Genomic DNA, 12,586 nt, shown 5'->3' on the forward strand with positions numbered 1-12,586 from the left:
TCATTCGGGCTCCCTTCATTCCGTTTTTTATACTAAATTTCGTATTCCAATAAACTTTAAAAAATACACATGACATTGGTTTCTAGCTATCTCTCTTGTTTTCTAACCATTTTGAGAACTGCAGTAAGCTTATTTGTGTAAACTTCTTCAGTACTTGTCACACAGATATCATGTTTTGCTTTTGTTTTAGTTGAAAAAGCTCAACTTGGAAAGTGTGTAAAAGTAAAAATAATGTTGATAGATCAAACAGTCCAAGAATCTTCTAAAAGTGAGTTTAAAAACGACAGTACTGGTCGATAAAATATCGTATTTTGCCCTTTTTAATTGAAAATGTCCAACTTCGAGAGTGTGTCATGGTAAAACAACTTTTCCCACTAAGCAGATTTTTAATCGATCGTTATTGGAAAAAGGGATTAATGGAAAATGGCAAGTGATTATTGAGTAGGAAGGAGTGTTGGTACAAAGACGTTTGAATGAAATACGGGGTAGGATTTTTTAAGAGGAAAGACAAGCGCTTGTTGGTCGACAAATGAAATAATCTGGTCATTAGATATAATTGGATATGAAAAATTACAGTTGGATATAAAAAGTGGGCAAAAGAAAGCAAAAAGGGGTTTTTAAATCACAGAATGATTTGGGAAGAAAAATCGAAAAAACATTGAAGATACCATTTAAAGAAAGAGAGAATAAGGTGATGAAGAGTGAGGGGTGTTGGAACAAAGTTGATTTAAAAGAAAAACGGGGATACTTGAAAAGAGACATTGCTGTTAAATGAAACAAATATAGTTGAATGAGAAAAAATGAGGTAGAAACATGGAAGATATCAAAGTAAAAAAATGAGCGAACAATGAAAGCTTTCATAAGGAGAGGAAAAAAGATTTTCAGATCACTGAATGATTTGGAATAGAAATCGGAAAAAATCGGAATTCAGAATAATCCAAGCACAAGGAGAAAAGAAACTTCAGACAAGGATAATGCGGGAATATAGAAGCCAGAAAAGGGTGCGACTGGGAATGGTGAGGTGAGTGAGTGTGAAGACCGACTGGACCATCGTATCCTTTTAGTCATCTCTTGGCTCTTCCTTAGGCTCGCAGTGTAGCAGCACCACCATAGCTGTCATCTTCAACTTCTTCTTTTACAACTGGTCTATTGTCCGGATCCTCAACTTCTAATTTCACAATTGGTTGTCCGAGTGTGAAGAAATGTCCATCGTCCGAGTCTCCGAGAGAAGTTCCGAGTCAGACCAACTGGACTCGTAGAAACTATTGTTCTCGTTGGGGAGACCGTCGTCAAATTCTACGTCTTCTTCTCCTCCCACGTATTGTCCTGATTTGGCAGATCTAAGTCCAAGTCTTGAGGTGATGGTTCTTCTTCCTGGACGGGCGTTCCGGTGGAATCTGACTGAAACCAATATATTGTCAGCCATAAAAATAGGAGATTTTGGAAAACAAAACCAATCGTCCTCATAACTTGGAACCTGATTGAATTTCTCTGTGAGAATCTTGAACGGTTAGATTACAGACCCCCAGAAGACTGTCGTCTCATCTCATTCGATTCTTCTAATCTTACCCGAAACCGACAAGGAAACCAAGTTGGTAGATTACACAATGAAGGATGTGAACTGGTATCATGTACACATAATAATTATGGATTTGAAAAAGACGGCCCCTGTGTTCTTATTATTGTTCTCTGCCACAAACACTCACACCTGTCACTTATCTTCCTGGAAAATCAAGTATCGATCGAGCAAAAACAACTATGACAGGTGTGAACGAGGGATTAATAATAAATAAGAAGGCCCGTGTTCTTCGCTTAACTTGATGGGAAATCTAATAGATGATGGCAAAAAGGACACGCCTCCAGACAAGATGGGGTCAGATGGGCGGTACACATCCAATTGTCCTTTCCCTTCCAGTACCGAGCAGTTCTTTTTTGGCTCTTTCTGTATAGAATTGTTTTCGATTCCACTTATACTTTCTACCTCAAGTTACCTTTTTATGCGAGTTTATTAAATTCACAAACTGATATTGTGTTTTATTCGTATTTCTTGTTCGAAAACTAATCGAAATTCGAAATTTTCTTTCAACTTTTTTTCCTCTTTTCCCTATTTTTTCTTCCATGAAACTTCTCCTTTTGTTATTGATTCCCACGACGGTAGATTAAACAAACAGCATATGTCTCAATCTACTTTGAGCACGTCAACGAATTCACACATTTTCATCAACTATCTGACTTCCCAGGAAGATAAATGACGGCCTGTGTTACTCTGCCACAAACATTCACACCTTTCACTTATCTTACTGGGAAATCTCATAGATGATGACAACTATGCCACGCCCCCAGACTAGATGGTGAGACGGGTTGAAAATAGTCAGTTGTCCCTTTCACTTCCATACCGAGAAGTCCTCTCTTTCAGGGCTCTCTTTCTGTTTTTCATTGCATTCGACCCGCATTTAACTCTTTAGATATATTTCTCGATTCACTAGATTTCTCATTTAAAAATTGATAAATCTTCAGTCACCACCAACCACCACAACGATCCACTGCCACAATGAATAAACAAAAGGGATGGAGACGAAAATAAGGTGAATAACGGGGACTTTTCACTATTTAAAAAAATTCCAAAATTCTAAAAATGTATTAACTGAATTAGGGAAAAGAACTGGAGTCATATGGGACAGACTGCATTCGCGGTCCTCCACGCATGCCTTTTCCTTAAAACTCATAAAAATTATAAACATTAGTTTAAGTTTATTAGGGACAGGAACTGGAGTCACATGGGACAGACTGCATTCGCGGTCCTCCACGCATGCCTTTTCCTTAAAATTCATAAAAATTCTAAACATTAGTTTAAATTTATCAGGGACAGGAACTGGAGTCACATGGGACAGACTGCATTCGCGGTCCTCCACGCATGCCTTTTCCTTAAAATTCATAAAAATTATAAACATTAGTTTAAATTTATTAGAGACAGGAACTGGAGTCACATGGGACAGACTGCATTCGCGGTCCTCCACGCATGCCTTTTCCTTAAAACTCATAAAAATTATAAACATTAGTTTAAATTTATTAGAAACAGGAACTGGAGTCACATGGGACAGACTGCATTCGCGGTCCTCCACGCATGCCTTTTCCTTAAAACTCATAAAAATTATAAACATTAGTTTAAATTTATCAGGGACAGGAACTGGAGTCACATGGGACAGACTGCATTCGCGGTCCTCCACGCATGCCTTTTCCTTAAAATTCATAAAAATTATAAACATTAGTTTAAATTTATTAGAGACAGGAACTGGAGTCACATGGGACAGACTGCATTCGCGGTCCTCCACGCATGCCTTTTCCTTAAAACTCATAAAAATTATAAACATTAGTTTAAATTTATTAGAAACAGGAACTGGAGTCACATGGGACAGACTGCATTCGCGGTCCTCCACGCATGCCTTTTCCTTAAAACTCATAAAAATTATAAACATTAGTTTAAATTTATCAGGGACAGGAACTGGAGTCACATGGGACAGACTGCATTCGCGGTCCTCCACGCATGCCTTTTCCTTAAAATTCATAAAAATTATAAACATTAGTTTAAATTTATTAGAAACAGGAACTGGAGTCACATGGGACAGACTGCATTCGCGGTCCTCCACGCATGCCTTTTCCTTAAAACTCATAAAAATTATAAACATTAGTTTAAATTTATCAGGGACAGGAACTGGAGTCACATGGGACAGACTGCATTCGCGGTCCTCCACGCATGCCTTTTCCTTAAAACTCATAAAAATTATAAACATTAGTTTAAATTTATTAGAGACAGGAACTGGAGTCACATGGGACAGACTGCATTCGCGGTCCTCCACGCATGCCTTTTCCTTAAAATTCATAAAAATTATAAACATCAGTTTAAATTTATTAGGGACAGGAACTGGAGTCACATGGGACAGACTGCATTCGCGGTCCTCCACGCATGCCTTTTCCTTAAAATTCATAAAAATTCTAAACATTAGTTTAAATTTATTAGGGACAGGAACTGGAGTCACATGGGACAGACTGCATTCGCGGTCCTCCACGCATGCCTTTTCCTTAAAATTCATAAAAATTATAAACATTAGTTTAAATTTATTAGGGACAGGAACTGGAGTCACATGGGACAGACTGCATTCGCGGTCCTCCGCGCATGCCTTTTCCTTAAAATTCATAAAAATTATAAACATCATATTGAATTTATTAGGGACAGGAACTGGAGTCACATGGGACAGACTGCATTCGCGGTCCTCCACGCATGCCTTTTCCTTAAAACTCATAAAAATTATAAACATCATATTGAGTTTATTAGGGACAGGAACTGGAGTCACATGGGACAGACTGCATTCGCGGTCTTCCACGCATGCCTTTTCCTTAAAACTCATAAAAATTATAAACATTAGTTTAAATTTATTAGAGACAGGAACTGGAGTCACATGGGACAGACTGCATTCGCGGTCCTCCACGCATGCCTTTTCCTTAAAATTCATAAAAATTATAAACATCATATTGAATTTATTAGGGACAGGAACTGGAGTCACATGGGACAGACTGCATTCGCGGTCCTCCACGCATGCCTTTTCCTTAAAACTCATAAAAATTATAAACATTAGTTTAAATTTATTAGAGACAGGAACTGGAGTCACATGAGACAGACTGCATTCGCGGTCCTCCACGCATGCCTTTTCCTTAAAACTCATAAAAATTATAAACATTAGTTTAAATTTATTAGAGACAGGAACTGGAGTCACATGAGACAGACTGCATTCGCGGTCCTCCAAGCATGCCTTTTCGTTAAAACTCATAAAAATTATAAACATTAGTTTAAATTTATTAGAGACAGGAACTGGAGTCACATGAGACAGACTGCATTCGCGGTCCTCCACGCATGCCTTTTCCTTAAAACTCATAAAAATTATAAACATTAGTTTAAATTTATTAGAGACAGGAACTGGAGTCACATGGGACAGACTGCATTCGCGGTCCTCCACGCATGCCTTTTCCTTAAAATTCATAAAAATTATAAACATCATATTGAATTTATTAGGGACAGGAACTGGAGTCACATGGGACAGACTGCATTCGCGGTCCTCCACGCATGCCTTTTCCTTAAAACTCATAAAAATTATAAACATCATATTGAGTTTATTAGGGACAGGAACTGGAGTCACATGGGACAGGCTGCATTCGCGGTCTTCCACGCATGCCTTTTCCTTAAAACTCATAAAAATTATAAACATTAGTTTAAATTTATTAGAGACAGGAACTGGAGTCACATGGGACAGACTGCATTCGCGGTCCTCCACGCATGCCTTTTCCTTAAAATTCATAAAAATTATAAACATCATATTGAATTTATTAGGGACAGGAACTGGAGTCACATGGGACAGACTGCATTCGCGGTCCTCCACGCATGCCTTTTCCTTAAAACTCATAAAAATTATAAACATTAGTTTAAATTTATTAGAGACAGGAACTGGAGTCACATGAGACAGACTGCATTCGCGGTCCTCCACGCATGCCTTTTCCTTAAAACTCATAAAAATTATAAACATTAGTTTAAATTTATTAGAGACAGGAACTGGAGTCACATGAGACAGACTGCATTCGCGGTCCTCCAAGCATGCCTTTTCGTTAAAACTCATAAAAATTATAAACATTAGTTTAAATTTATTAGAGACAGGAACTGGAGTCACATGAGACAGACTGCATTCGCGGTCCTCCACGCATGCCTTTTCCTTAAAACTCATAAAAATTATAAACATTAGTTTAAATTTATTAGAGACAGGAACTGGAGTCACATGGGACAGACTGCATTCGCGGTCCTCCACGCATGCCTTTTCCTTAAAATTCATAAAAATTATAAACATCATATTGAATTTATTAGGGACAGGAACTGGAGTCACATGGGACAGACTGCATTCGCGGTCCTCCACGCATGCCTTTTCCTTAAAACTCATAAAAATTATAAACATTAGTTTAAATTTATTAGAGACAGGAACTGGAGTCACATGAGACAGACTGCATTCGCGGTCCTCCACGCATGCCTTTTCCTTAAAACTCATAAAAATTATAAACATTAGTTTAAATTTATCAGGGACAGGAACTGGAGTCACATGGGACAGACTGCATTCGCGGTCCTCCACGCATGCCTTTTCCTAATAATTCATAAAAATTCTAAACATTAGTTTAAATTTATTAGAGACAGGAACTGGAGTCACATGGGACAGACTGCATTCGCGGTCCTCCACGCATGCCTTTTCCTTAAAATTCATAAAAATTATAAACATTAGTTTAAATTTATTAGGGACAGGAACTGGAGTCACATGGGACAGACTGCATTCGCGGTCCTCCACGCATGCCTTTTCCTTAAAATTCATAAAAATTCTAAACATTAGTTTAAATTTATTAGAGACAGGAACTGGAGTCACATGGGACAGACTGCATTCGCGGTCCTCCACGCATGCCTTTTCCTTAAAATTCATAAAAATTCTAAACATTAGTTTAAATTTATTAGAGACAGGAACTGGAGTCACATGGGACAGACTGCATTCGCGGTCCTCCACGCATGCCTTTTCCTTAAAACTCATAAAAATTCTAAACATTAGTTTAAATTTATTAGGGACAGGAACTGGAGTCACATGGGACAGACTGCATTCGCGGTCCTCCACGCATGCCTTTTCCTTAAAACTCATAAAAATTCTAAACATTAGTTTAAATTTATTAGAGACAGGAACTGGAGTCACATGGGACAGACTGCATTCGCGGTCCTCCACGCATGCCTTTTCCTTAAAATTCATAAAAATTATAAACATTAGTTTAAATTTATTAGAGACAGGAACTGGAGTCACATGGGACAGACTGCATTCGCGGTCCTCCACGCATCCCTTTTCCTTAAAATTCATAAAAATTCTAAACATTAGTTTAAATTTATTAGAGACAGGAACTGGAGTCACATGGGACAGACTACATTCGCGGTCCTCCACGCATGCCTTTTCCTTAAAACTCATAAAAATTATAAACATTAGTTTAAATTTATTAGAGACAGGAACTGGAGTCACATGGGACAGACTGCATTCGCGGTCCTCCACGCATGCCTTTTCCTTAAAACTCATAAAAATTATAAACATCATATTGAATTTATTAGGGACAGGAACTGGAGTCACATGGGACAGACTGCATTCGCGGTCCTCCACGCATGCCTTTTCCTTAAAACTTATAAAAATTATAAACATCATATTGAATTTATTAGGGACAGGAACTGGAGTCACATGGGACAGACTGCATTCGCGGTCCTCCACGCATGCCTTTTCCTTAAAACTTATAAAAATTATAAACATCATATTGAATTTATTAGGGACAGGAACTGGAGTCACATGGGACAGACTGCATTCGCGGTCCTCCACGCATGCCTTTTCCTTAAAACTCATAAAAATTATAAACATCATATTGAATTTATTAGGGACAGGAACTGGAGTCACATGGGACAGACTGCATTCGCGGTCCTCCACGCATGCCTTTTCCTTAAAACTCATAAAAATTATAAACATCATAATGAATATATTAGGGACAGGAACTGGAGTCACATAGGACAGACTGCATTCGCGGTCCTCCACGCATGCCTTTTCCTTAAAACTCATAAAAATTATAAACATCATATTGAATTTATTAGGGACAGGAACTGGAGTCACATGGGACAGACTGCATTCGCGGTCCTCCACGCATGCCTTTTCCTTAAAACTCATAAAAATTATAAACATTAGTTTAAATTTATTAGAGACAGGAACTGGAGTCACATGGGACAGACTACATTCGCGGTCCTCCACGCATGCCTTTTCCTTAAAACTCATAAAAATTATAAACATTAGTTTAAATTTATTAGAGACAGGAACTGGAGTCACATGGGACAGACTGCATTCGCGGTCCTCCACGCATCCCTTTTCCTTAAAATTCATAAAAATTCTAAACATTAGTTTAAATTTATTAGAGACAGGAACTGGAGTCACATGGGACAGACTACATTCGCGGTCCTCCACGCATGCCTTTTCCTTAAAACTCATAAAAATTATAAACATCATATTGAATTTATTAGGGACAGGAACTGGAGTCACATGGGACAGACTGCATTCGCGGTCCTCCACGCATCCCTTTTCCTTAAAATTCATAAAAATTCTAAACATTAGTTTAAATTTATTAGAGACAGGAACTGGAGTCACATGGGACAGACTACATTCGCGGTCCTCCACGCATGCCTTTTCCTTAAAACTCATAAAAATTATAAACATCATATTGAATTTATTAGGGACAGGAACTGGAGTCACATGGGACAGACTGCATTCGCGGTCCTCCACGCATGCCTTTTCCTTAAAACTCATAAAAATTATAAACATTAGTTTAAATTTATTAGAGACAGGAACTGGAGTCACATGGGACAGACTGCATTCGCGGTCCTCCACGCATCCCTTTTCCTTAAAATTCATAAAAATTCTAAACATTAGTTTAAATTTATTAGAGACAGGAACTGGAGTCACATGGGACAGACTACATTCGCGGTCCTCCACGCATGCCTTTTCCTTAAAACTCATAAAAATTATAAACATCATAATGAATTTATTAGGGACAGGAACTGGAGTCACATGGGACAGACTGCATTCGCGGTCCTCCACGCATGCCTTTTCCTTAAAACTCATAAAAATTCTAAACATTAGTTTAAATTTATTAGAGACAGGAACTGGAGTCACATGGGACAGACTGCATTCGCGGTCCTCCACGCATGCCTTTTCCTTAAAATTTATAAAAATTATAAACATTAGTTTAAATTTATTAGAGACAGGAACTGGAGTCACATGGGACAGACTGCATTCGCGGTCCTCCACGCATCCCTTTTCCTTAAAATTCATAAAAATTCTAAACATTAGTTTAAATTTATTAGAGACAGGAACTGGAGTCACATGGGACAGACTACATTCGCGGTCCTCCACGCATGCCTTTTCCTTAAAACTCATAAAAATTATAAACATCATATTGAATTTATTAGGGACAGGAACTGGAGTCACATGGGACAGACTGCATTCGCGGTCCTCCACGCATGCCTTTTCCTTAAAACTTATAAAAATTATAAACATCATATTGAATTTATTAGGGACAGGAACTGGAGTCACATGGGACAGACTGCATTCGCGGTCCTCCACGCATGCCTTTTCCTTAAAACTCATAAAAATTATAAACATCATAATGAATTTATTAGGGACAGGAACTGGAGTCACATAGGACAGACTGCATTCGCGGTCCTCCACGCATGCCTTTTCCTTAAAACTCATAAAAATTATAAACATCATATTGAATTTATTAGGGACAGGAACTGGAGTCACATGGGACAGACTGCATTCGCGGTCCTCCACGCATGCCTTTTCCTTAAAACTCATAAAAATTATAAGCATTAGTTTAAATTTATTAGGGACAGGAACTGGAGTCACATGGGACAGACTGCATTCGCGGTCCTCCACGCATGCCTTTTCCTTAAAATTCATAAAAATTATAAACATCATATTGAATTTATTAGGGACAGGAACTAGAGTCACATGGGACAGACTGCATTCGCGGTTCTCCACGCATGCCTTTTCCTTAAAACTCATAAAAATTATAAACATTAGTTTAAATTTATTAGAGACAGGAACTGGAGTCACATGGGACAGACTGCATTCGCGGTCCTACACGCATGCCTTTTCCTTAAAACTCATAAAAATTATAAACATCATATTGAATTTATTAGGGACAGGAACTAGAGTCACATGGGACAGACTGCATTCGCGGTTCTCCACGCATGCCTTTTCCTTAAAACTCATAAAAATTATAAGCATTAGTTTAAATTTATTAGGGACAGGAACTGGAGTCACATGGGACAGACTGCATTCGCGGTCCTACACGCATGCCTTTTCCTTAAAACTCATAAAAATTATAAACATCATATTGAATTTATTAGGGACAGGAACTAGAGTCACATGGGACAGACTGCATTCGCGGTTCTCCACGCATGCCTTTTCCTTAAAACTCATAAAAATTATAAACATTAGTTTAAATTTATTAGAGACAGGAACTGGAGTCACATGAGACAGACTGCATTTGCGGTCCTCCACGCATGCCTTTTCCTTAAAATTCATAAAAATTATAAACATTAGTTTAAATTTATTAGGGACAGGAACTGGAGTCACATGGGACAGACTGCATTCGCGGTCCTCCACGCATGCCTTTTCCTTAAAATTCATAAAAATTATAAACATCATATTGAATTTATTAGGGACAGGAACTGGAGTCACATGGGACAGACTGCATTCGCGGTCCTCCACGCATGCCTTATCCTTAAAACTCATAAAAATTATAAACATCATATTGAGTTTATTAGGGACAGGAACTGGAGTCACATGGGACAGACTGCATTCGCGGTCTTCCACGCATGCCTTTTCCTTAAAACTCATAAAAATTATAAACATTAGTTTAAATTTATTAGAGACAGGAACTGGAGTCACATGGGACAGACTGCATTCGCGGTCCTCCACGCATGCCTTTTCCTTAAAATTCATAAAAATTATAAACATCATATTGAATTTATTAGGGACAGGAACTGGAGTCACATGGGACAGACTGCATTCGCGGTCCTCCACGCATGCCTTTTCCTTAAAACTCATAAAAATTATAAACATTAGTTTAAATTTATTAGAGACAGGAACTGGAGTCACATGAGACAGACTGCATTCGCGGTCCTCCACGCATGCCTTTTCCTTAAAACTCATAAAAATTATAAACATTAGTTTAAATTTATTAGAGACAGGAACTGGAGTCACATGAGACAGACTGCATTCGCGGTCCTCCAAGCATGCCTTTTCGTTAAAACTCATAAAAATTATAAACATTAGTTTAAATTTATTAGAGACAGGAACTGGAGTCACATGGGACAGACTGCATTCGCGGTCCTCCACGCATGCCTTATCCTTAAAACTCATAAAAATTATAAACATCATATTGAGTTTATTAGGGACAGGAACTGGAGTCACATGGGACAGACTGCATTCGCGGTCTTCCACGCATGCCTTTTCCTTAAAACTCATAAAAATTATAAACATTAGTTTAAATTTATTAGAGACAGGAACTGGAGTCACATGGGACAGACTGCATTCGCGGTCCTCCACGCATGCCTTTTCCTTAAAATTCATAAAAATTATAAACATCATATTGAATTTATTAGGGACAGGAACTGGAGTCACATGGGACAGACTGCATTCGCGGTCCTCCACGCATGCCTTTTCCTTAAAACTCATAAAAATTATAAACATTAGTTTAAATTTATTAGAGACAGGAACTGGAGTCACATGAGACAGACTGCATTCGCGGTCCTCCACGCATGCCTTTTCCTTAAAACTCATAAAAATTATAAACATTAGTTTAAATTTATTAGAGACAGGAACTGGAGTCACATGAGACAGACTGCATTCGCGGTCCTCCAAGCATGCCTTTTCGTTAAAACTCATAAAAATTATAAACATTAGTTTAAATTTATTAGAGACAGGAACTGGAGTCACATGGGACAGACTGCATTCGCGGTCCTCCACGCATGCCTTTTCCTTAAAACTCATAAAAATTATAAACATTAGTTTAAATTTATTAGAGACAGGAACTGGAGTCACATGGAACAGACTGCATTCGCGGTCCTCCACGCATGCCTTTTCCTTAAAACTCATAAAAATTATAAACATCATATTAAATTTATTAGAGACAGGAACTGGAGTCACATGAGACAGACTGCATTCGCGGTCCTCCACGCATGCCTTTTCCTTAAAACTCATAAAAATTATAAACATTAGTTTAAATTTATTAGGGACAGGAACTGGAGTCACATGGGACAGACTGCCTTCGCGGTCCTCCACGCATGCCTTTTCCTTAAAACTCATAAAAATTATAAACATTAGTTTAAATTTATTAGAGACAGGAACTGGAGTCACATGAGACAGACTGCATTCGCGGTCCTCCACGCATGCCTTTTCGTTAAAACTCATAAAAATTATAAACATTAGTTTAAATTTATTAGAGACAGGAACTGGAGTCACATGGGACAGACTGCATTCGCGGTCCTCCAAGCATGCCTTTTCGTTAAAACTCATAAAAATTATAAACATTAGTTTGAATTTATTAGAGACAGGAACTGGAGTCACATGAGACAGACTGCATTCGCGGTCCTCCACGCATGCCTTTTCCTTAAAACTCATAAAAATTATAAACATCATATTAAATTTATTAGAGACAGGAACTGGAGTCACATGAGACAGACTGCATTCGCGGTCCTCCACGCATGCCTTTTCCTTAAAACTCATAAAAATTATAAACATTAGTTTAAATTTATTAGAGACAGGAACTGGAGTCACATGGGACAGACTGCATTCGCGGTCCTCCACGCATGCCTTTTCCTTAAAACTCATAGAAATTATAAACATTAGTTTAAATTTATTAGAGACAGGAACTGGAGTCACATGAGACAGACTGCATTCGCGGTCCTCCAAGCATGTCTTTTCGT

At 38.2% G+C, this 12,586-nt stretch overlaps 1 protein-coding gene across 1 annotated transcript; it reads right to left on the bottom strand.

The window, feature by feature from the left end:
- Nucleotides 1-1,174: 1,174 nt before the first annotated feature.
- Nucleotides 1,175-1,426, bottom strand: GCK72_025953 (uncharacterized protein; the record flags this gene model as incomplete). Its single annotated transcript, XM_053736574.1, has 1 exon — nt 1,175-1,426. One exon carries the CDS (start codon nt 1,424-1,426, stop codon nt 1,175-1,177), a length of 252 nt encoding a protein of 83 aa, XP_053580140.1.
- Between the last annotated feature and the right edge of the window lie 11,160 nt (nt 1,427-12,586).

Source organism: Caenorhabditis remanei, chromosome X, assembly GCF_010183535.1.
Source record: "Caenorhabditis remanei strain PX506 chromosome X, whole genome shotgun sequence".
NCBI lineage: Eukaryota > Metazoa > Nematoda > Chromadorea > Rhabditida > Rhabditidae > Caenorhabditis > Caenorhabditis remanei.